The 25,602-nt window shown below is 32.4% G+C and overlaps 1 protein-coding gene across 2 annotated transcripts in view; it reads right to left on the reverse strand.

Moving 5' to 3' along the window:
• Positions 1 to 336: 336 nt before the first annotated feature.
• Positions 337 to 25,602, reverse strand: part of Galnt13 (polypeptide N-acetylgalactosaminyltransferase 13) — a 434,224-nt gene continuing 408,958 nt past the window's right edge. The window contains exons 10-11 of one of the 2 annotated variants that reach the window (XM_076866162.2): positions 8,475 to 8,609; positions 337 to 492 (exon numbers count right to left, since the gene is read on the reverse strand). In XM_076866162.2, coding sequence (XP_076722277.1) covers positions 337 to 492; positions 8,475 to 8,609 — 291 coding nt within the window. Of the gene's footprint in view, positions 523 to 8,474; positions 8,610 to 25,602 lie in introns of both variants that reach the window. The other variant, XM_076866161.2, reaches the window with a different exon arrangement.

Raw genomic sequence — 25,602 nt, forward strand, 5'->3', positions numbered from 1 at the left:
ATTTTTTTTTAATTAGCTCTGATACAGACTCTGTTGTCACAGACATGGCTATAATTAGCCCAAGAAAAAGTTGATATTTAATAAAATATTTTATTAATTATATTTATGTACATATATTTGAAATAGAAAAATATATGTTAATGATAGACTAAACACTACTTAATATGTACAGTCTCCAAATTAATGAGAAGCTAAGAAGCAAAAGACATAAAAAGTTGCCATACATAAAATTTTTTAAAACCATATTTTAAAAAAGTTTCTAGATTTCAATGATCAAACACAGCAAAAGTACTAAACAAATATAATAAAGTCTGCAACGCGAATCACTAAAAATTATTAGAGAAAGTAATCAGTAAGATTCCCAAAAATATTCCTAAAAACTTCTGTTCTGGTATAGTTTCTTAGTAGCCATTTTTGCCAAGCACTATCGTTACATGCTTCCACAGTGGGATGTTGAGAGCCATCAGCTACTTTGCTTAGTGAAAGACAGGACTGGGTGGTTATATGAAGAAGAGTGTGGGTCTGTTTGACAAAGAAAATAATGAATAATGACAAAAATCAAGTACAAAGGCAGTAATAAATCAATCATCCTGGGCAACACACAATTTCTACTGGATAAGGATGGAAGACACATGCCACAATAATTGCATCCATGGAGCTGTGAGCCACATTCTTTTAGATGGCTTTAATGTCAATTGTACTCAGCAGGATTGAATGGAGATAAAACAGAACTATGAAGAGGAGCTTGAGATCAAATGATGAAACATTTTGGAGAAAGAGAATTTTGGATAAAAGAGATTATGTTCTCACAATCTAGGAATAAAATGCCTTTTAAGGTCAAAAGTGTTATTTTGTGAGTGTATTCAAAATAGTTTGTGAGTCCAGAGGATTATCAATTAATTACTGTGCTTGGCCTTCTAATTCCTTTGACTTAAACTTTAGTAGGGAATAGGAAAGGATCTGGGGAATAATTTAGTTTTGGGACTTTGCTCTAGTTTTACAGTACGGTATTCAATTGTTCCTGCTTGAGGAACATGGGGCTAACCTGAGGTTTTTCAAGTTTCCACATATGTATTGACACATTCATTAGAGGTCAGCTGTAAAGTTAGCAAAACGTGAAAAACGATCAATTATATTTTGGCTTTTAACTTCATCAAGGTCTCCACATATAATTTTTCATTAATTAATTGATTTGACTGTTTCACACTTTCTATAGATGTTCTCTGCAGGAGCATAAACTCCAGAAAGTCCATAGAACATGGCGACTTGCATCCGCAAGCCCAGTGCCAGCCATTGGAGACACTATGTAAGTGCATAGGTTCAAATGCTGAATGAAAGGCCAGTATGGAACATAAATACAGAATAAACTACATCTCTTGAGCAGCTAAATGGACACAATCATTGGATTCACTGTTTCAAGCATCTATCTTCTATAGTAAAATGGTAGGTAATTTTACTATAGAAAAATCTAAAGATAGGAAAGATACAATAATAATACACCATATATTATTTGTAAAAATGATACTTTTAATGATGTAGTTTAATTTGTTAAGAAGACTAGTTTATTTTTTTAAAAAAACAGGCCTGAATTTTCCATACACACTGTTCAAAATTTCTAGGCTAAATCATCCCCTACTCTAAATAACTTATCTTCTTGCAATAAACTTTTTTTTTTGGTATAAACGTCATGTTAACATCAAAGACCCTACTATTAGGAATTGTGAATTCTATGTGTCATTAAAAAGAATGAACTACAGGGTTTTTCGTGTCATAAAACAAAAACAAAAATTGTTTTCCTTAGGATATTAAGGCCAGGAAAAGTGATGTCAAGGTATGAATAAAATATAACAATATCATAAGAAACACAGTTATAATATTAAGAAATATTTATTACAAGAATTGTCATGAAAAACTTGAAAAAACTTTCATTCTAGGTTGTTCTAAAAAGTCACAAAATGGAGAAAATTTAAAAATCTAAATTTCACTGCTATAAAAATAAATTTTCTTTTTAAAAAACAGATAAAATTATTTAAAATACACATTTCTTAAAAGCCACATATGGGGTTGGGGTCATGGTTCAGCGGTGAAGTGCTTGCCTGGCACGTGCAGGGCACTGGGTTCAATCCTCAGCACCACATAACAATAAATAAATAAACTGAAGATATTGTACCCAAATACAACAAAATAAATATTAAAAAAAGCAAAATATGATTTCTGGGTATTCTGTTCAGGACAGACAATAATTATTAATATTCTATGTGTTTTCTAGTAATTTTAACATTTATGTGTATTTGTACAATTAAGGTCATCAAATTATATATATCCCTCTTCAATTTATGTTGGTATATTTTCTATCATTAAAATAATCCTTTAAAACTAGTAGGAAATAATATCTATGATTTTATATCTATGAAATAGACTTGCTAAAATTAACTTTTATTTTTGTCTTAGGAGTTTCTTTTTGAGTTTGGAACTAGTACAAATAATGCTGTGACAAACATTTTTGAACATATCTGTGTACATCTATAATAATTTCTAAAAAAATGATTAACAAAGAACATTTTAAAGAAAATAGTTAGAGAAAATTAGAGTTTTAGAAGTGAAATTAAAAAGGTCTGAATATTTTAATACAAATTAGTACAATTCTTTACCCAAATTACCTGTGATAATAATTTAGTAAGAATAGCAGCAGCTGCTATGGCTTACTAAATGCCAGGCTACAGTATCGTGTCAGTTTTACTGCATCTTCATTGGTATTATGTTTTTCTTAATACATAAATGTTTGCCATAATTACAGAATAAAAAAAGAAATGGACAAAATAACACTCATGATATAATTTTTATGTATTATTTTGATAGCTATTTCAATTATTATTTTTAAAATTTTCATTGGCTATCTATATTCTTCCTATGCAGCTCATTCATGACCTTATATGATTTTATATTGTGTGTCAAATTGTTTTCTTTAAAATGTTCTTCGTTAAGCATATCAGTCCTTTGCCTTTTGTTTCCAATGCCTCATTAAAAGGTTTTCATGCTAACTCAATTTTGAAGGCAATGTGACATACAGGCTGACAAGGAGCTTACTGAAAAATACTTTTCCTTTGGGTTTATTTAAAATATTGACTATAAAATAAAGTAATAAACCCTAAATGAGTATTATGGTTTGTTTATATATAACATTAATTAATTGCTCTTTTCTGAAATGCAAGACATTATTATTTCCTTGGACATATAAATTTAAATCAAACTATTTTAAGGTGCATGGAAATGATTTCTGTCATTAAACATATTAATATATTTCGTTATCTAAGGCAAGGTGTATCATGAAGTATCACTAAATCTACCCTTCCAAAGATACAATTCATACTCAGAACCAGCTGGAATCAGGATAGGGAAACAATTTTGATGACAAATAATATTGCATAATTAGATCATACCTTTATTAAAGAACACTGTTATAAAACAATATTTAAATAAACAAATACAACTGACTGCATAGTTGATTTAAGAGACAATCATACAAGTCTCAGTTGGCATACTAAAAATTTAAAATAAAACCAATAAAATTAATTGTTATCATATATAATGATAAATGGATTAAGAATAAACTTGGACTATTTTAGGTATTTAATTTCATGACATAGGTGCTAGGTTTCCCCTATTGACCAAGTATAGAATAACAACTCTTTATAATTAATATGGTAAAGTTATTATTCAGATATTAATTATGATCACCTGACAAAGTAGTCTGTGCAGTCAGTAGAATGGGATGTAAGCATTCTAAAACTCAAGCATAGATGATTAACAAGGAGGAGCTACAACTGCAACACTTATCTATTGAAACTTCTATTCACTAGTTGATTATAATGCAAAATCAAAGCTAAGGGGTAATGTCTAATGGTTACCTCCTTCAAAAGGTAAACCAAGCCATTGTTTTTATTAGGAATTCTACACAGGGATAACTCTACATTGTATTTACAGATTACTTACCTTGAAATTATATTCCCATTTACCTGCTTTCTGATAAAGATAAATAAAAGAGGGGGGTAGTAAGTAAAGTCTAAATATAAGCTTCTGTGATTTCAGTAAATATCAATCTAACATAATTTACCTACTGAAAAAATTCCTTATATTTCAGCTCTGAGAAACATTTCATACAGATGGGTATAGAATTCATAACAAGTATTTTCTCAGTCAACTTGCTCAGTCACATGAAAAACAAGACTTATTTTTAGCATCATATTTTGCTCCCTTTTTTTCTTTGTTGCATAGTGTTTGTTGAGCACAAGTGTTCTGATCTAAAATTAGATTCTCACACTGTATGTAGCTGCCTAGATGTTCAAAAAGAAATGTGATTAAGTGCACATACTGCAGGAAAATGTAAATTTGAAGGAGATTGGAATACACTTAGGATGTGCAACAGCCTATAAGAAAATTTGAATAAAATAGAATGGATGAGCAACAGACTTTTATAAAAATAATTTAAAAAATCACTTCAGTGTCCCCAGCACCATTAATAAATAAATATTTCTCTGTTAGATTCAATTTAGTTTTTTCTCTTTTGTTTGACTCTGTGACAATATGCATTTCATGGCACTGAAGTGTTTGACTGGTAATTTATTCAAGAGATTATAGACCAAGTGGATATTCCATAACTTTGCTAATGATGCTCAGGTTGCCTCCAAATCAAGCAAATTAGACCAGGTAAAAAGTGACAGACAGCAAGTTAAGTTTATAATTGTGCTATTTAAGAAATATTTAGTTATTGGATAACTATGTAGTTCAGTGGTACAATATTTGCCTAGCATGTATAAAGTCCTAGGTTTGAATCTTCAGAACCACAAAATACCATAAAAACACAACAAATGAGAAATGTTGAGTTAGGAAAGTGAGAAATTCTATATTTCAAATCAGAGTAAATCAGCAGTATGCATTTATTATAAACACAAGCTTATTTCCATTTAATTGAAAGGAAAAGCAACTGAACATTAATTATATTCAGAATATGAGTAACTAAATTGTGCAAGCATTAGACCATAGTGTCAGAGTAGTTTCATGACTGTTTATCTAAATGGACCATATTTATTGAAGAATAATTTTCCTATTATTAAGAAAAGGAGAAATCTTATGTGAACAAAATTTGGTACTGCAAGTAACTGTTAACATTTGATTATCTTATTTATAATACTCTACATTTAGCTTATTAGATCTTCACCATTGGGAACCTCTAATTATTTATAGTTTTTCAATTACCTTGAGAAGTAATGTAGTACAGTAGAAAAAATGCTAGACTAAATACCAGAAATCTGAGTGTGCAAACTTAGCCAATATTTATTCTATGCTCCAATTTATTAATGTGATAAACACAGAGCATAAGAAGCTCAATCTTATAAGACCATTCAATTGTATAAGAAAACAGATAAAATTATATAGCACTCGATTAACTCTATTCTGAAGCAGCTGGATAGACTCCATGTTTTCAGGGCTCATGACACTGTTTCCATTTGTCTCTGGATATTTCAACAATTCTGCTCCTATTTAGGACTTTCCTTTCTAAGACTGAAAGGACTATAGGAGATAAGGTGATGGAATATTTCAGCTGTTCACACTGTAAGATTCAAAACTGTACTGATAACTAGCTTCTTTGAAAACTTTATTAGGACCTAAATCCTAGCTCTGCTGCTAGCAGGGTAATCTTTGTGCTTTAGCTTTCTCCTGATAAAGGTTGGAAGAAGAGAACTTTAAGGTACGTTTCAGCTCTGTAATTCTGTGAACTCCACCAATTTTTATTCTGCCTTGAAACTGCATGACCTCAGAGGTTTCTCAAAGAATAATAATTTTGCCCTTGCTAGCAAAGGATAAAGAACTGAAGAATCAGTGAGCAGCTCTCACCCATTTTCCACTCTGAAGACTAGAGCTACAGAGCAATGACTCATTCACATCCCAGCACCTCTGCCCCTTTGCTTCCTTTCTCTCCCTTAGACCCCCTGGAAACCTTGCATTTTCCAAAGTGCATTCATGGTTTTTTTCCCCACTAAGTTTGCAATAATTTCCAACAGCCATAAAACACCATGGAAAATTCATAGATATTTGGCACTGTCTAGACCAAACTTTAATGGAGATTGTTAAAATAGAGATTTGGACTTAGGGTGTCAAGCACAGTTCTCACATTCTATTTTTCTAATAAGTTCCCAGGTGATGCATGCCACTGATCCTAGAACCACCCTCTGGGTAGCAAGTATAGGGACTGTTAAGTGGACTAAAAGGACTCTAAACATGAAACTTAAAATTAAAGGAAACCATAAAAAAAAAATGTTTTATTTCAATTTTGTTGGAAACTAACTCTTTTTAAATGACTTCTGACACATAAATCAAATTTCAAACTTGAAATTTTGAAAAGGCAGGGCATTATTCCTATCATTGTTCTAATCTCAGGTGATTCTCTACAATATGATTTACTTATTTCAAAAAATTTGGTAAAGTGATGACATTAGACAGGTTGTACAACATAATTTTCAAAGTATATAAACATATAGGAGAGTAAATTAAATTCTGGCACTTATTTGTATGTAACGTGATCAGATTACTTATTTAAAATGAAATTTCTTAATATTTATGGCATATTATAAGCTTGTGTGTGTGCGTATTCTAAAAGCAAAGTTAATGTGGCTTGAAATTTTACAGTGCTCTGGAATACTACAACAGATAACTGCCAATCATCCAAAAGGGTAAATTTTCAAAAAAAGAACTTTTTTTTTTTTTTTTTTTAATCTTAGATGAAGCCACAATTTTTACTTGTCTTGTAAACTTCCTTAGCATTCAACAACATTGTTACTGACAGAATATATACACTTTAAAAAAGTTTACACTTAACTACTAACAGGAGTTACTTTAGAAATGAAGCAACTTGAGTTATAAGTATAGAAGTCATTCTTGACTCAAGAGGTACAGAAAAGTTTGAAGACTAAAAGTGGTATTCTGAAATTTGACTGTGCTATATCTTATCAAAATGGACAATCATTCTCCTTTCTGAATAAATTTATGCTATAGTCTCTTACTTTTGGGACAAGCCAAACAAATTTCTGGTATTTGAAAGAAACTAAGCATCAACAATAAAATATTTTATTTAAAAATAAATGTTCCTTTTAGGATTTCTACTTTTTCTGTACATTTGTCTTTACTTCTCCTCATAGAAGAGGTAGTGCACTGATTTAAGAGTTTAGATTTAGATACTTTTTTAGTAGAGGAAAAAGTCTTCTCTAGCTTTAATATAAAGAACAGTGATAACAGATAATAGTTGAAGATAAAAAGAATGGTGACCCAAGAAAGTGAATAAGATACTGACAGGCAAGGAGTATCAATAGAACACATTGCCACAACACCAAAAGGAATCTGGATGTTTGTCCTTAAATATGTCCCAGAAGAATTTTTGTCCCAAGAGACTAGTAACATTATATAAATTTCAGGCCAGAATTAACCCTGTATAACCAGTTTTAAATCCCATGCAAATTCAGTCAGTTTTCCTGATATTCATCTTAGGAAACATAAAGTCATGCAAATTAGAATGGCACTCAAAAAGTTTTCAAAAGAAGACCTGGTTTAAAATATCAACCATACTGAAAACTCTATAGACTGGTTTTTAAATATTTTTATTGCAGAATATTTTAAGCTTGTATGGAACACTGCATCTGTGAGACCTATTTGTCTCTACTATATTATTTATCTTGTAAAATAAAGTTCAGTTCTTCTTTAAAATACATCAGTGACCAATTAATAATGTTGAAAATGTGACACGTATGACAAATTCATTTTGCTAAGCAAAGGGAAATGAAAGTGATGAATCTGTTTCTGAGGCTGCTTCCTTATGTTGAAGAAAATATTTCTTTTTTATTAGCTCCATCTGATGGCTGAACTGATTTTTACACATTGCCTAGCTATAAATTCCCATCAATAATTTTGTTTTTTCTCTACTTTCTTCTCCATCAGAAAGGTGCACTATATTGGCTTATTATATGACAAACTGGTTTATCAAATTCTGGAAAACATTTTCTATGTTAAATAGTAAAGAATTCTTTGTCATATTCTTTATAATAGTAAACATATCAGGGATTACAATGGTGCAAGATTAAAAAAAATTGAAAAAAGAACATATTGTCAAATTGTGCTATATGAACATCTTCATATGTACCTCTCAGATAAGTATAGCTCGCCCCTGGCCTAATTTATATTGGACATTTTCATGGAGATCACATATTTTAAGCATATAACAATGATTATTCATGTTTCATACTAATGGACCAGTTTAACTAAAGCCTACTTATATGATATGCCCTCCTAATGTCATCACATATGAGCATGAATGGTTGGAATATAATTCTTCCAATGCAGAAAAACAAAAGAGTAGGATTAACTTTTTAAAAATATGTAACTGACCTTAAGCATTAATTAAGGAGTTAGGGAAAATACTCTACCTCAGCATCATATTCCCATAGTTGATTTCCTCTCATGTGGTGGCACTTTAGCATGATTACAGGTCCATTGAGTCTGGACACATCCAAGCATAAGTCATCAGTTCGGATTTCTTTGTCGGCTGTATAAGAAAATACCTGAAAATAGAAAATTCAGCCAATAAAATAGTGTCTACTTTATAAAAAAGTCACAACATAATACGATCCCATATGTGAAAACCGTTAGGTCAGTTACATTTGTGTTTTCAAATGATTTCTGTTATGTGATCTTGAGAAAGCTGGTTCATCTCCATCTTTTTCTTCAACTACAAAATAGGGACAATGCCATTTCTTTCATAGGATTTTGGTAAAGCCTCAATTTCACAAATTAAATTAATAAACACTTATTATTTGCTGTCACTTTATGTCCTGTATACTATTTTTGTTACAAAATTCACAAAAGATTAAATAAAACAAACTTTGTAAGCTGTATGGAGCTCAATAAAGAGCAGTCCTTGTTCCTATCACGTCATGACAAATTCAACTCTAGAGAATGGTATTTTTTTAATCTAGAAATTCAAATCTTTCTTTCCATAACATAAAACATTGTGTGAATTTTATTAAATCTTGTTAGTGGGTTTCTTGCTTGTTTCTTTGTTTTGTTTTTGTACTGGGAATTGGACCCCAAGGGTACTTAGCCATTGAGCCACATTCCCCAGCCCTTTGTATTGTTTATTTTGAGACACCATCTTGCTAAGTTGCTTAGGGTCTCACTACTTGCTGAGGTTGGCTTTGAACTTATGATCCTCCTGCCTCAGCCTCCTGAGCCACTGGGTTTACAGGCTGCACCACGACACCTAGCTTGTCAATGGATTTCTGATAGTTATAGTATTATCTTCTTCAAAGATTTCATTAACAACTGGGTCTTATACTTATCTTTCTTATATGGTTTTTGCTAAGGGTAACTATATCAGTTCTCAAAAAATCCAGAAAATGCCAAGATGCATCATGGCCTCATTGTTAGGGGATTCAAATAGAAACTATAATAATTTTTGTTAGTTTGTGCTTAGTACAGTTAATTTATTTATAACATTGGCTATTAAAGTTTCATGAAGCTTATTATGAGATAATCATAAAATTTGTTTTCTTCATTTTGCTATGGTAAGTGTGGTTCAGTGTTGGGTGGATTTCTTTCTTTTTTCTTAGCAATGCCAGAGGGGGTGCAATGGAAAAGGTCATCTCAGGGCAGACTGAGGAAATTTGAGGAAGTCAGCTCTAGGAACAATTCATCAACTTCAGATCCCTTGTCTATAAATTGAAGAAGTTGATCTTGGAAGGATTCCCTCCACATATTGCTATTCAGTTTCTCCGAAAGTCACAAGAAGTTGTGAGAGGAAGTTGCAAGTCTAGACTGTTACCATGAACAACCTTGAAAAAAAGATTAAGTCCACCTCTGAAAAAAGATTTTTCATGAAGGTTATACATTTTATTCAACAGAATAAACATTTAAGTTAGCATAACTTAATAGATTACATAAATATATCATAGATTTCATGTATGTAATTTAGAAAAGTCCCATCTTTATTACTTCTTCATGTTCATATTTTAATGAAAAACATCAAGTAACCAGAAGAACAATAAAAGAAAAAAAATCAAAGATAAGCCTATATTCTTCTCAAACATTATTTTTAAAAACACAATTATAATATTATTTAATTAATAATTGAATCTAGTAGTGAATCATAAACTGAGGGAGAGAAAGATCTAGAGAAAATTTTTTGCTCTTTGTAGCATTATTTCAATACTAAAGGAAAACCTTCCACATTGAAATTGCTGTCATTTAATTGTATAGACATGACACCAAAAGAGATCTCAGACCACCCACATTCAAGTCTCTTACAACATGCATAATAATGGTCTCAGCATGGATTATCTTCAAGCCTCTGTGACAATTTGGAAACTACCTTTTGAGATATCTCTAGAGCAGTCTGTCACATTCTTTGTTCCCAAATTCTAATTTTGATGCATTCTTTGGTGAACTAGTAGCTATCTAAAGTAATTTACATTCAAGAATGATATATTTGGAAAATGTTTTCTGAGCCTCTATCTATCTATCTATCTATCTATCTATCTATCTATCTATCTATCTATCTATCTATCATCTACCTGAAATTATCTTAGTTGTTTGAAATTGAAAGAAAATTAACCATTGGTGAAATACTTGGCATATAAGTAGCTTTTATGAAAAATATAAATCTGTAAGTAATAATTTAGTTTTTTCCCCCTGGCATTATTTCCTATAAAATTGGGAATAATTTGGTTTCATAACTGAGAATAATTTGGTTTCGTATCTCATTTTTATGCTTGATTGTTTCTGTGATGGTTATTTTACCCTCTATATTAATAGTTAGTGCATGTTAGTATATAACTCTCCTTCTTGATTTGATCTTGAAATGATAAGATTTGATCTGAGTTCTTTATTATTTTTGATTGTCTTTTTAATCATAATTGCCATTTTTGTGTTTTTTAAATGACCCTGACTGTAGAGGTTCATGGGATTCAACTTTGGATGTAGTGAAACAATACACACAGAATGCTTGCAAGGTCCCGGTACATGGAAAGCATTCAGTAACTAATTTTTGTTATTATTCCAATCTTGGAGCTATTCCCAGGTGTGAACTTGTATGTGGATCCCTGCTTTGATGATATATCCAGTACTCAATAAGTTGCAGGGTTTGCTCTGGTCAGTCTGTGCCCACCATATGGCCATGCCCACAGTCCTGAGGAAATGGTTTTAATCCTGATGACAGACTTTCCTGAAACTTTCAACTAGTACCATCCCACATATTTTGTCCCTCTAGATTCACCACTTCTGAGTTCCTCATACCTTGGAGACAACCCCAAATCTGTTGCTAGATTTTGTGAGAAGCAACTGTTCCCCATACCCAAGGCCTGTTGCTAGTCTCAATACTCCTAGTATGTGTGAATCCCAATTCAGAACCTGCCCAGTCGGCTCTCCTGCTACTGCAGTTGAACTCTATGCTCAACCATAAGATAAAATATTTTAAAGCCAAACACTTATGAAGCACTTTAGAGCAAACTTCCACACTTGTTGGCAACTGTGATTTGTTTCTTTCATTAGTGAAGTCTCATTCTACAATCTCAGCCCCCCGAAAGGAAACTATTCCTTTTCTTCTACCACCCAAATTGCTTTATCATTGGTAATCGATACTTATTCTTACTAAAGCCAGAACTGAGTCATACAAACCAAAGACTTAACATTTATTTTTAGTTGCTCTATTGCATCTTTAAATCAACTTTAAATATCATTGATTGATCAGAGACCACTCACTCTAATCTAAGGTGACTAGAAGCAGAATTAAATAATCTGTCTTTCCTTATATCATACAACTGAAAATAGGAAGTTAACATTAATGGGGCACCTACCTGAGTAAGAAATCACATGTAATACTCTTTGTATAAACATAAAGAAACTTACTTATATACATATGTAAATAAATATAAAATATAAACATAAATTTGCCTTTTTGTTTTACTGTTTAATTAATGTTCCTATAAATGTATACCAACTTACACCATTGCAAAGAATAAGCCAATTTCTTTAAATAAAGTACAGTTTATGGTGATTTGAATATTCTGTTTTATATACTGTGTTTCATATTGTGTAAATACACAGCATTTTTATTAAGCAATCTAGTATTGCATATGTTGCTATGTAGTCTGCCACTTAAACTGGGTCTATAACCACTTAAAAGGACATTTTTTTTTTATGCAGTTCTTTTAATTTCAGTTGTTTTATTAGGGAAGACAGATTCTGTGTTCCCAATTTTGTGGACCTTCTTGATTAATATGCCTTCCAAAATTACTTCTATTGCCATAACCACTCAATTTTTCTTGTCTCCTAATGTATTAGTTTTTTAGAGTTACCAAAAAAAAAAAAAAAATATCATAGAATGGGTAGCCTAAGGGGGAAAAAATATTTCTTAACCTTCTGGAAGTTGAATGTCTCAAGATCCAGATATCAGTAAAGTTATTTCCTTCTGAAGTCTTTCTCTCATCCTGTCTCATATATGGGCAACTTCCCCATGTCTTCACCTCCCCCCCAACCTTTCCTCTTAAAGGACACCAGTCATATCAGGGAAGGGACAACCTAATTATCTCATTTTGCCTTATTTATCTCTTTAAAGACTGTATCTCCAAATATAGTCACATTCTGAGGGCCAGCAGTTACTAAGGAATTTAAAATATGAATTTTGAGGAGGGCAAAATTCAGCCTATAACATCTATTAACCCTACAAAATGCCTTGAAAGAGACACTATGTCTTTTATTACTTTTAAATGAAAAATATGGTATGCATGAGGTTTTGCTTATTTGACTCAAGTCACCTTGGAATCCAGAAATTGGAATGTACAATTTGTATTATTAATCAAAATTCTGAATGTAATGTAATATCTAATTTTATCCTCTTCTGTAAGTTAGGCCTACTTTAGGTTGGCCTACTTTAGGTTGGTGGGGAAGGGTTTCATTGCCTTCTTGATTTTCCTGTCTTAAGCATCTTTTTGTTTTTCATCTTGCCTCTGTCCACTCTCAAATTCCCCCAGGCTGCTAATCAGTGTTCATTCTTCAAGGATGGTAAAGTTCTAAGAGAGGTCTTACCCAAGCTGTTTGTTTCTTACTCCTTCCTGTTCTCTGAATCCAGAGAGTGTGGCTCTTTAGAGATTCCCATCCCTGAGAGCCTCAGTACAGTGCTAATAAGGAGGACAATGCATATTTTCATAAGCATCCACTTTTTATGACTTGACAAACTGGGAGGCAAGCTGACCACAGGGGACAGGGCAGTCCAGTCCCCTCATTTCAGTTGTCACAAGCCAACTTTGTCAGGTATGAGTCAGGTCACATCTTGCAAAACTTACCAAGTGGAAGAAGCATACATCAAGCTCTCAAATGGTGTCCTTACCAAGTTCACGGCAACATGTAAACAAAGGACCTACTGTCAAAAACATTATCAAGAATTTCAAGTTGTTAGGGCTGTATATGACTACACTGGGTTGTATACCCACAAATTTACCTCATTTGAAGTCAGACTCCCAGCTCCTTCCCTCTAGAAAAACAACTACTCTCTCCATAGAAAATCTTAGAGTCTTCTCTACATTATGCTGCTTCCTGCTATGGGTCTATTTGTGTCCCCTACATTATGTTGCCTTAACCCCCAGTACCAAAGAAAGTGAACATTTTTGGAAAAAAGTTCATTGCATATGTAATTTGTGGTTATGATAAGGTCATATTGAAGTTGGGTGGGTCCTTAATCCAAAATGACTGATACTTTTATAAGTAAAAGATACAGGGATAAAAAGTGGTCATGTGGTAACAGAGACAGAGACTGGAGTGAGGCATGGAACAAGCCAGGGAACACCAAGAACTGCTGGCTAACAGGAGAAGCTAGCTGAGGCAAGGTATCAGAGGGAGTGAAGCACTTTTGACACCTTCATTTCAGACTTACTTAGAGCCTCCAGAACCACAAAATGTTAAATTTGTGTTGTTTTAAACACATGCAATTAGTGGTAGTTTATTACAGCAGCCTTAAGAAACTGATACTTCCTCTTTTATTCCTTGTGCTGACTGAAGACTCTAAAAGTCATGGAACATCTTTCCAACTTATCATTGAAATTTGTATAAGAAACCTGATTTTTAGATTTCACATAAATTTAATCTTGGTGCCTGGACTGAAAACCATAACATCCTATTATATTTTATAAAAGCATCATTTTCACAATCATCTTTCTATTCAGATATATGTTCAAAAAGTAGTTCTTTACTGTGACTAGGTGATTCGCCTTTCTTTATGCATACTTTATTGAAGCCAGATTGATTTCTCCCTCTGAATTGATGTTGTGCTCAAATAAGTACAATATATATGGAATTATAACTAATTCAATATCAATTCTTTTCAATGTCAATTGTTTTTATTTTAGGAAAACATCATTTTTTTTCTTTATTTTACATGTGTATATAGTTTGTTCTGGGTTTTTCTTTTGAGGAAGAATATCCGAAGGCATTTATAATTTTTTTAAACATTTAAAATCAAAACAACATTTAAACAATTTTCAAAGACTGTTGTGACAGTGATCTAAAATATTCTGCAATTAAATTAATTCTTTATTCTACACAATTAAAGACTAGCTATACAATACTTTTTTTTTCAAAAATTTGTTACATTTAAAAAATATTAAAAATATATTAAAACATATAGTTACTTCTTTAAAAATACTCTTTTCACTTTACCTCTTTGAAAAATTACAAACCTGCTCAGGTTTCTAGCATAACTGTTAGGGAAACCTACTTCTAGCAGAGCAAATTGCAAAGTAGGGATACTCTCTGCTCTGTGGTATCTGGACATTTCTGGCTTCAGCAAAGGGCTGAAGATCTACACGCCCTCTGCTGGTTCTGTCTTGCTACAGGATTTCTTTTGTTCTTAGATGTAAGATATAGGCAGATGATGGATAGATATTTGGTTTGTTCATTATTTTTTATTATTTTTTTTATTAATGCACAATTGACAAATAAATACATATTTTGAATAGACAAAATATTCATTGGGTATTCACATTGAGTGCAGTATATTAAATTCAGCTTTATTATGTAGACTGTGATTTCTTTATATTTTGTTTAGCTTTAATTAAAAAAAGGTTTTGGTTGAGAAATTTTATATCAACTATAAAGTTTCACCGTTTGAAGGGTCTCTATATATCATATCATTCCAATGGTTTCACTTTCTGGAGGAAGATACTGGCTAAAAATCTATAGGACTCATCCAGTATGCCCAACCTGCCACAGGGGGCTCTTTAGACCCCACTGTCCCTTATACACTTATTAGTTAGTCATTTTAGATCTTTGGACACTCTGTGGGAAACTATTTAAGTATTTTAAATGAGTTAATTTTGTCAACAATCATACAGAAGGAAAAATATAAGGGAAAAAAATCATGTAACAGTTTTCTCTCTCATTTTATAAAAATAAACCAGAAAAAAATGTATTAAAATAAAAGGAAAAATTGTTTAGCAACAAAAATCAGACTTTAAGCAAAAAATATAATTTATTTTAAAAACGTGCTCCCTCTCCATATGTCACACCATCTTAAAATCAGCATGAAGAACACATAGATGGAATTGAGTTTACCAGTGGAGGCACCAAGCAGACACTTTTGTTCCCAGACAGAATCTTCTTCTATGCCTTAATTGATTTCAGGCTCCATCTATTGGCTGTTAGCTCAGTGGTTGGTATAGAGGGGAAGAAGTAGGAAGCTTCCAGCTATGACTCTTAACTTACACTTATATGATATCTATGGTCTTTTACTGCTTCAATATTTAAAGTTCTGTTATTAAAAGCAGTTTGTAGGTGTGTTATCAAGTTCAATATTTTCATCCCGACCTTAACATCATCTGTAAAACCTTAGCTCTTGTTTTTTTTCATCTCACCAGATCATATTGTTGCTACGTGGTATGAGCTAATTTTATCAGGACCATCCTTCTCACTTCACATTGCCAAGGAAAAGAACAAACTCCTAATTCTTAATGCATTCTGTCTTTCTTTTTTTTTTTCTTCCATTTAGTGCTTTGTAACTACTTTCCCACTGATAGCTTATCCACATTGCATTGGGCAGCTTTCATTACTGTTAATCTTTAGAATAGGATAATGCTTAAAACTATAGGTTTAGGCAGACCTGGGTTTGAGATCAATCACTCATCAGAACTTGAGTTTTTGTGAGGCTTTGCAAAATCTTGGTTTCCTCATCTGGGAAAAGAGCCTCATGTTTCATGGGCTATTTTAATGGTTGAATTAGGAAATTCATATGAGCTCTAAACACAGTACTTGCCTCAAGTAATGTCTGAATGTCAGTGAGTATCTGTGAACTATTCATGCATAATATCTACATTTGATTATATTCTACCTCATCTTTTCCCACTGGCAATTTGTTTTTTAAATAAAACATTGCTCCCCATATAACAGTTCTAAGGATATACTTGAATCCCTTTGGAAATTACTGTAGGAACAGAGCAGTGCCCAATAATAACTTATTGAATTGAAATAAAACAATTTATCTTTGAAATTTTCTAGTCCACTTTCTAGAAAACAGCAAGAGTATAAGATACCACATAAGCAGCATGAACTAATACAATAACACAGTGTGACTGACATTTCTATTTTCTTTCTACTTCATTATTAAATCCTCCTATTTTAAATTTTCCTGATATTAAAAGTTTATGCATTTTTAATACTTCACTCTGCCCTAAAGGCATTTACAGGAAGTCTACAACTTTTGAAATCAAATATATAAGCACTCTGCTCTACATACTCATATTTTACTACTGTAATATCAAAGACTATAAATTGTAAATTTAGCCCAATTGGGAATCCTTCCAAATTATATCCCACTACATATGCTTGGATGTGCAGATGTTGCTTAATTTGACTGTGGTACATTGTGCAGATGGCCCAAGTTTCCCGTCCCCTGGTGACATGCCTTATATAACCTCCTTCCCTTGAGTGTGAGAGAGACTGTGACTATGATAGGAAAATCACTCCAGGATTATGGAATGTTATGTAAAATGTTATATAAGACCTCAGATTAGCCAACAGCAAAGAAAGATTTTGCTGTTGGACTTGAGGATGAAAACTCTTGTTTTGAAGAGGGCCATGTGGCAGGGAGCTGAGGGCAGCTTAAATTGCTGAGAGAAACTACTGGAAGAGTCAGAAAACAAATAAACCAGGACAGAGTCAGTCCTATAGCTGCAAGAAATGGAATTTTACCAGCAAGGAAACTTAGAAAGGACCCTGAGCCTCAGATGATATCACAACTATGGCCAACATCTTGATTTCAGCTGTATGAGAACTTCTGAGGACAACTCAGCCATTGTGCTGTATTGCTGACCTACAGAACTATGAAATAATAATTGTCTTCTATGTAGCAACTTCTTAAGCAACAATAGAAACATACATAGTAACCACCAGGAAAAAGGATACATTCAAAACCCATATCTGTTCTCTCCAAATGGAGTGACTTTTATGCTCTGTCTTTTTTTTTCATCTAATCATTTATTTATTAATTTACTCAACAGATAATTTTGAATGTGTTAAATGTGTCAAGTTTTAGAACATTACATGTCCTTTATGTAACATTAGATTAAATACATAAATAACTATTTGAATATAAGTTTCCTCCACTGTACAACCAAATTTAAACTCTATTCTCCGGATTCTTGTTATAATGATTTTTCTGTAATAAATTCTCTCTTTTAATGGCATTCTTTCAAATTGTATCATTCCTTAAATATTTTATTATTTGAGGAACTAATACACAAGCACATAAATTGCAAATGATGAAAAGTAAACTCCTGCATGGGATAGTCTTCACTCATAGGTAAACTAAATATATGCTTTTCTTTCATGGCTGTCATTGGTATGTACCATTGTATAGTAAGATACACAATATTTAAGGTTCTCACTATACCTAAAAACAGACATAGAAGTAATATATATATATGCATGTGTAATTCACATGATATATATGTGTGCATCTATCTATGTATCTATCAATCTATCTATATACTTCACATCACTTCTATATAAACTATTATATTTATTTTGGTATTTGTTAGTTACAAATTAATGGCAAAAATTTTTGAGCCAAACTATTGAAAAACATTTTACTAATATTTTTGTAACATTACCTATGTCTTAAAGGTCTTTTAAAAAATTTTTCTTAGTTGTAGTTGGACACAATAGCTTTATTTATTTATTTATTTTCATGTGGTGCTGAGGATTGAACCCAGCACTTCATGTGTGCTAGGCGAGCGCTCTACCACTGAGCCACAACCCCAGCCCCTGTCTTAAAGGTTTGGATTTGTAATCATGATGTAAATCCCCAAACTCTGGCATGTGGTATATAATCAGACAAAGATATCAAATGTATGGGTAGTCCCAAAGGTAAATTATAATGTTCCAGATGACATAAAGATACATTTCCTGTACACTGATAATTCCTCTTCTCAGTAAAGATAAATGACTCTTTAGTTTAAATTACACATGATTTAAAATTAACTTCCAAGCTGGGCACAGTGGGGCATGCCTGTAATCCCAGTGGCAGTTCAAAGTTAGCCTCAGCGAAAGTGAGGTGCTAAGCAACGCAGTGAGTCTCTGTCTCTAAATAAAATACAAAATAGGGCTGGGGATATGGCTCAGTGGTCCAGTGCCCCTGAGTTCAATCCCTGGTACAAATAATAATAATAATAATAACAACAACAACAACAACAACAATAATAACAACAACAACAACAACCACCTCCCAATTATTACCATAACATTTACATTGATATAAACAAGATTTAATTTGTCTAGGTGATTTCTGATTCACTTATAGCATTCTATGTTACTGAACACTAAGAGAAGGGTCTATTTAATTTTGGTCTGTCCAAAAGCGAGATGATACTAGAAAAGACTCATATAGAAGCTCATATAGGAGTAGAGAAGGGACAGCAGCTGACAAAGGGTATATAATATATTATATTGTGGTTAACAGTAGCACAGTCCTATTACAGATCTCTGGTAACCTATGTAGAAACACCACCACAGTATCAGTCCTTTTGCAGTGGGACTGAGCTGCAATGTTTATTTATAGAACACCTGCCCTCAGTTTTGCTTGAGGTGAGCTTCTGGAGAGCAGAACTGATTAGCTCCCTGGGTGTGACTAGATGGACAAAGCTGCCTCTGACAGCAAGAACCCTCAGGCAAAGGGGCGGAGGTGCTGGCCTTCAGATACTGGGATGGAAGCAAGCAGAAGCAGAGAAAGTAAACTACACTCTAGGAGCACTTGATGTGTATAAGGCAAGATGGCCGACATTTGAAATTATCTATCTATCTATCTATCTATCTATCTATCTATCATCTATCTATTTTTTTTTCTTGTGCTGGGGATCAAACCCAGGGCCTTATGCATGCAAGGCAAGCATTCTACCAACTGAGCTATATACGCAGCCCTGAAATATATATTAAATATTATATAACAGATTATAAATTACACATTTCTTCAGTGAACCTCTAAAATAAGCATCGGTCTTCTTCTTTTGCAAGTCAGAAATATGATGCTTCCAAAGGTTTAAAAAAAAAAATCTCATAAAGTCTTTCAGTCTGCAAGTGAGACAATCAGGTTTTGAACTAGATGTCAGGCCCCAAATCCCATATTCTTTGCACACATATGGTATTTTATTCCTTGGTTATGAAATTGATTTTTATGTTAAACTCTATACAGATTTTATTAGTTTTACCCTAATCTCATGTGCATTTTTCCTAGGATTGCATCAGGATATCACACTATATTTAGTTGTCTTTTCTCATTAAGTCTATTCTGAGATCCCTTTGTCAAGATCCCTTTATAGCTTTGAGGAGTACTTTTCAGGTATCTTAGAGAATTTCTGTCCCTCATTTTGAGTTTGTATAATGTTTCTGTCATGGTTAGACTGGGGTCATAGGTTTTGAACAGGAAGACCACAAAGATGCAGTGGTGTTCTTTTGACATCTGACCAGAGGTGCATGGTTTCAACATGATTTACAGTGCAGAACCTTGATCATAGACCTATGGTAGTAGTTACTAGTGTTTCTCTACTATATAGTTACCACCACGTTCCATGTCCCACTCTTTGAAGGCAAGTTAATAAGTACACCACACATACAAGGAGAGGAAGAAAGTTGGGCTCCATTCCCTGGAGGGAACCATTCACATATATCATTTTAAATTCTTATGTAGTGGAGATTTTGGAAATCAATTATAACCTGTATCTAAAAACCTCAGTCTAAAATTGGGGATCATGACTTCATGTGCCTATATTTTAAATAAATTTTTTTTAGATCAATTGGTTAATTCACTGAATTAATTAAAAAAATCAGGTCTCCTTGGTGTTAGGACTGGAGCATGACAATTTCTGCCACCCAGAAGTGGCACTACTCTCAGCAGTGTGTAGACCATGGGCTGAACACCGGCAATGAGGACTAGTCATGACCACTTTGATCATTCCATAGCATTACAATGAGCCTAAACGCATCTCTGAATGTTTTTGCTTATAACGACAACTTTTTATATTACAACTATACACAATTATTTTACTTATTTTAAATAAGTTAAACATTTCAAATCTTTTTAAAGAGTTAGAACCAAAACAGAGCAGTAGAAAATATTTTATCTGGTAGGTTTCCATTAGAAGATTAAGATGCTCTATTAGAAATTGGAATGGACACTAGGAGGTTTCCATGGTAACCAATTGAAGCCCTTTCTCTTTAATGGCAAGGTATCATTTTTGTACATACCCCATGCAGGTTCTTGCTCTGTATTGGATCGAATCCTTTGATAACAGAATAAAAGAAATGAATTGAAAAAAAAAGTTCCATATTCTGTTCTCACTTGCTGAGAAATTATACCTGGACACCTAATAACAAGATTGGAAAGCTCTTTTCATTTTGGTTGTATTCACTATGTCATTTTTAATAACAAAAGTGCATGTCTGGGTATTTTCATGAGATTTATTACAAATAGATAAATTATTCTTTAACAGCTCTCTAGTCTGAAAGCTTTTTGGTCCTTTTGTGTCCTCATAAAAAATCCCTGACATTTACATTCCACTATCATCTTAGCTCCTCTATGTATAAAACTTAATTTTCTACCGTCTCTGTCCAGTCCTTCAACTCTGCCTAAGCCAGTTTTCTCACTGTTGTTCCCCACATTCTATTCTCTGTGCTTCCTGACTGCTTCGTGAAATTTCTTGGACCTGTGGTTGTCCTTATCAGATCATGTTCTGAATGTCTTCTCTAGAGAATTATGACACTTGTATTGTGAAAGATTCTTTTAAATTTCACTATGTGCCTATTTACTTATTTATATTTAAAACTGTTGCAAAGTGTGTTTAAACAGAATTAGATAGGTAGATAGACATACATATCTCTATCTCCCTCTGTGTGTTTATTTCCAGTAAGGAAAAAAAAATGTAGGTTTTATTTTTTCTTATTTATATATATATATATATGTAGGAACAATAGGGATTGATTAAATTTAAAAAAAATGAAGTAAGTGAAAATATTTGTAGAAAGAATATATTTAACTTTCTCTGGGTAGATCATGTATTTTGTACCAAAAAATAAATCTTGAAAAGTTACACAATTTATGGAGTCCATAAGATAAAAATAAACCAATTTCTGAGGAAATTATAACGCTCTCTAATGTCTAGTCCAATAAAAAAATTTTAAAGGTGATCACAGGAAGGACTTTGGCATGTAATGAATATCATCACCAAATTTCTCATATATAAACAGTTTGCTTGAATTTTAAGCTTAGTTTTGAATTCTTAGTGTTCACAGATTACAAAGTAGATATTTCCTATTCAGTATATTTTTCAATTCATAGGGATTTTCCTTTAAATCGAGAGGTAGTTTTTGGTGACTGGATTCTTGCATTGCTATGAGATAGTTTTCAAAATTATTGTTAATCAAACTTTCAGAATTCCTGTCTTCTGTCAGTAGACAAGAAATTTCACAAATCATCTGGCTTTGCTGCTCTTGCTTATCCAATAATAGAGATAGAGAATATTAGGACTACTAATTCTTACATTAGTTATAAGCTGAGAATTTTTCAAGTTTGCAGTGGTTTTTCTGTCAATGAAACATTATATACAATACATATGGTATCTCTTAATTTTCCCTAGAAGTATTAGCAGTAACTGGTAAATCCTGAATTCTTATTTGTTACTATGTTCTTCTTTTATTCCTCATGATTAAAAAAGAAGAAGAAGAAGAAAATATCACTTTTGAGGCAAAATTGTAACACTGTATTTCTGGTTTATAATGTGAGTAGATGTATCATTTTTGGCAACAATGGCAAAATGATAGAGGGTAAACAGAATTAGACATTTATAAGACCCCTATAATTTACTCTCAGTTTCAATATCAACTTGAGGTAGACTCTGATAATTTAAAGGCATATGATGTAGACCTTAGAAAAAAGAAAATGTTCACAAGATTCAAAGGGATTTAGATTAAAAAGACAGTCTAAGAAACAAAATGGAATTCTAAACAAGGCTCAAATACAAAAGGCAGAAAAGGAAGCAAATAGAACTAAGATATATACAGGATAGCAACTTGGCATAACTGAAACTTACCATGTCAATAAAGATGCAATCTAAAGGGTCTAGTGATACTCCTAGACTCTTCAAAGCTGGCTGACTTCAAATATGGTGTGATGGAGTATAGTGTTAAGAAAATGAGGAACTAAGCCATGGAAAAATAGAATATGTATGGAAATGGAGGTGGCCTTTTGAGATGTACTGGGGAATTAAATTGACCAAATTATGTTATGTGTATGTACAAATATGTCACAGTGAATCCCTTTATGTATAATTATAGTGTACCAAGAAAAGAAAATTACTTTTAAAATAGAAATAAAATGTAGGATGAATGGGGCTAAAGGTTAAGTCATGTTTCTGGAACAACATTTTGTAAATCTTGTGGTAGATCCTTTCTATGATTAGAAGGAAGTTTCTCAGTTCCCTTCCCATCTTATTCACACATGCAGGCACAAACATGTGATCTCTCTCTCTCTCTCTCTCTCTCTCCTGGCCTTCTTCACAACATGAAGATTAGCGTCTGTATAGAGATGATATTCTTTCTATCTCTTCATTGACTTGTAATCATTAATTAGCCAGTAAGAACTCTGGATACTCCTGCTAATGGATTTGTGTGTTGGTGGAGGGATGGAGGGATGGAGGGAATAGCAGGCCGTCCTTACAAAGTATCCAGGTCTTTCAAAGAGTGTATATCTGATGTGTTTACATGTGCACAAAGAAAGGATCCAAACAATTCCAGACAAGAGAATCAGAATCCTATTTATATTCATTTCTAACAACAACAACAACAACAAAAAAAAAAACATGAAGAGGACAATTTTGTCTATGATATAGTTTGAGTGTTTTAGAAAACAGGAGAAACATGTCTTATTAGCAAGGTTGGATTGATGGATGCAAAAAATCCTGTTCCCTTTGTATAATATATTTATTTATGAGCCACTAATAAAAATGGGGAATCTGTTCTCCAGTTTTCTAGAGGGTTCTAAGGGTGAGAACATTCGCATGACCTAGATATCTCTAAGAGTAGAATATCTCAAAAGGTATATCTGTTTCAAAAAGGGAGATAAACTTTCAGATACTTTTTTTCCTGGGCTCTAAACAATCAAAATATAATAAAAAAATCACTGATGCTGAACAAATACATTTTAGACAACATGCATTTAATTTAAGTTCTGGTTAAATAATATATATTTCATCACTTCTCCCACTCAGCATTCCTTATGGCAACATGCTTTTTTGAAAAATTTCAGATTTTTGAAATTAGACATATAGAGTTAGATTCTGCTCCAGTACTGACTCTCTGTTAGGATAAGTTGGAATGAGTTGTATAGATTAACCTCAGTTTATTCATTAATGATAATTTAAAATAATAATTATAATAAAATTATATAATTTATCTACATTTATTATGGAACCAAAGTATATTCAATGTATGAATTATATAATAATAATTATAGATATATATATAATTATAGATAAAATAGCTACTATAAATAATATGATTATAGGTATAATTGACATTGAATTATATATTTAAAACTCTTAGTATATATTATAAGAATAATAAACATAGAAATAGGCATATTACTATTATATATTTAAAATACCAAATAAAATTCCTTTGCTCAGAAAGTATTCAATACATATTATTTCTCTCCTCAATCACATTTGTAGACTATCAGGACCAAGAATGCATCATCTGTACTTGAAAACATACAAAGTATTAATAACTAAACCAACTCACACTGCTAATCAGTATTAAGACGGTCAGAGTAGGTGAGTTGGTGGGCTGAGGGGGCAGATAGATGCTGCTCATTGTAAAATATTTTTCTTTTGGTAGATTTTTCAGTTAACAGCTCCAATAAGAAAAGTTCTATTGATGGTGTGAGATGAGGGAGGAGAGAGATGTTTGTGTTTTTGTGTGCAAATGTATATCTGATTTTGGGCAGGAGGTCATTAAATTAAGGTGGTATTAAACTTTCTGCCTTATGAGACTCTGAGATATTTCACCTTTGACTCTGTTTTCTAGTCAGGAGTACAAAGCTATGAGTTTTTTTCAAAACCTTTTGGGACCCCCATTAATAAAATGAATACAACTTAATGTACACTTCCCCCCAAAAAGCTTGAGTATCATTTTAAAGTTCATGCCTTATAAAAATTAAATAGAATTTAGTTGTATGCTCTTTAAGGCAAGACATTGGTTGACGATGATGATGCACTTTAATTAATGGGTTAATCAACAGAATATTTCTTTTGTCCTACTGTGTGCATTGATACTGTGATATCATCATTAATTTTAAAATCATTCTAATAGACGGTTGCTTCTCCATGTTCATTCTGGGGTCCTCCTCATACTGCTTTCTTATCAAGAATCATACTAGAAATCATCATGATCTCAACATAGAAAAAATTGAATCTTTTTGAAGTTGGTTTGTTTTTATATTATTGACACAGGAATCATAACAACTTTGTATTCCTGGCTAGAAAACAAAGTTAAAGATGTAACTTATTTAACAAATCTAGGATTTCATGAAATTAACTATTATTGACAATTTTCCCAGGGCTTCTGAAAAACAAAGTCTCCTATGTGATAGAGGCTAAGTCCCATCATGTAGAAACATTAGGCTTATAACACTTAGAAGAAAAGATAAATCTAGAAAAAAGTGCTCACAATACACGTGATCCCTTTTTGTTTTTGAAACCTTAAGAAAAATCATCTCACAATCTAAGTAACTCATGAGAAAAATAAAAAAGCTGAGTACAACAGATTTGCTATTTCTAAGCCAGAAACACTCTGACCAGGCCAAACAGGGCAGAACCAGAAAATGAGCTCAAGTTACTACAAATTCTAATCAAATTTAAGTTTACAGAGATGTTCCTGTAATATAAATAATATATGCCTAAATTAAGAAAATATTATTTATTGGTTGATCAATTATTGGATTAAGATTTTTAAAAGCAATTGAAG

The sequence above is a fragment of the Callospermophilus lateralis genome, chromosome 9, assembly GCF_048772815.1.
Source record: "Callospermophilus lateralis isolate mCalLat2 chromosome 9, mCalLat2.hap1, whole genome shotgun sequence".
NCBI classification, from domain to species: Eukaryota; Metazoa; Chordata; class Mammalia; order Rodentia; family Sciuridae; genus Callospermophilus; species Callospermophilus lateralis.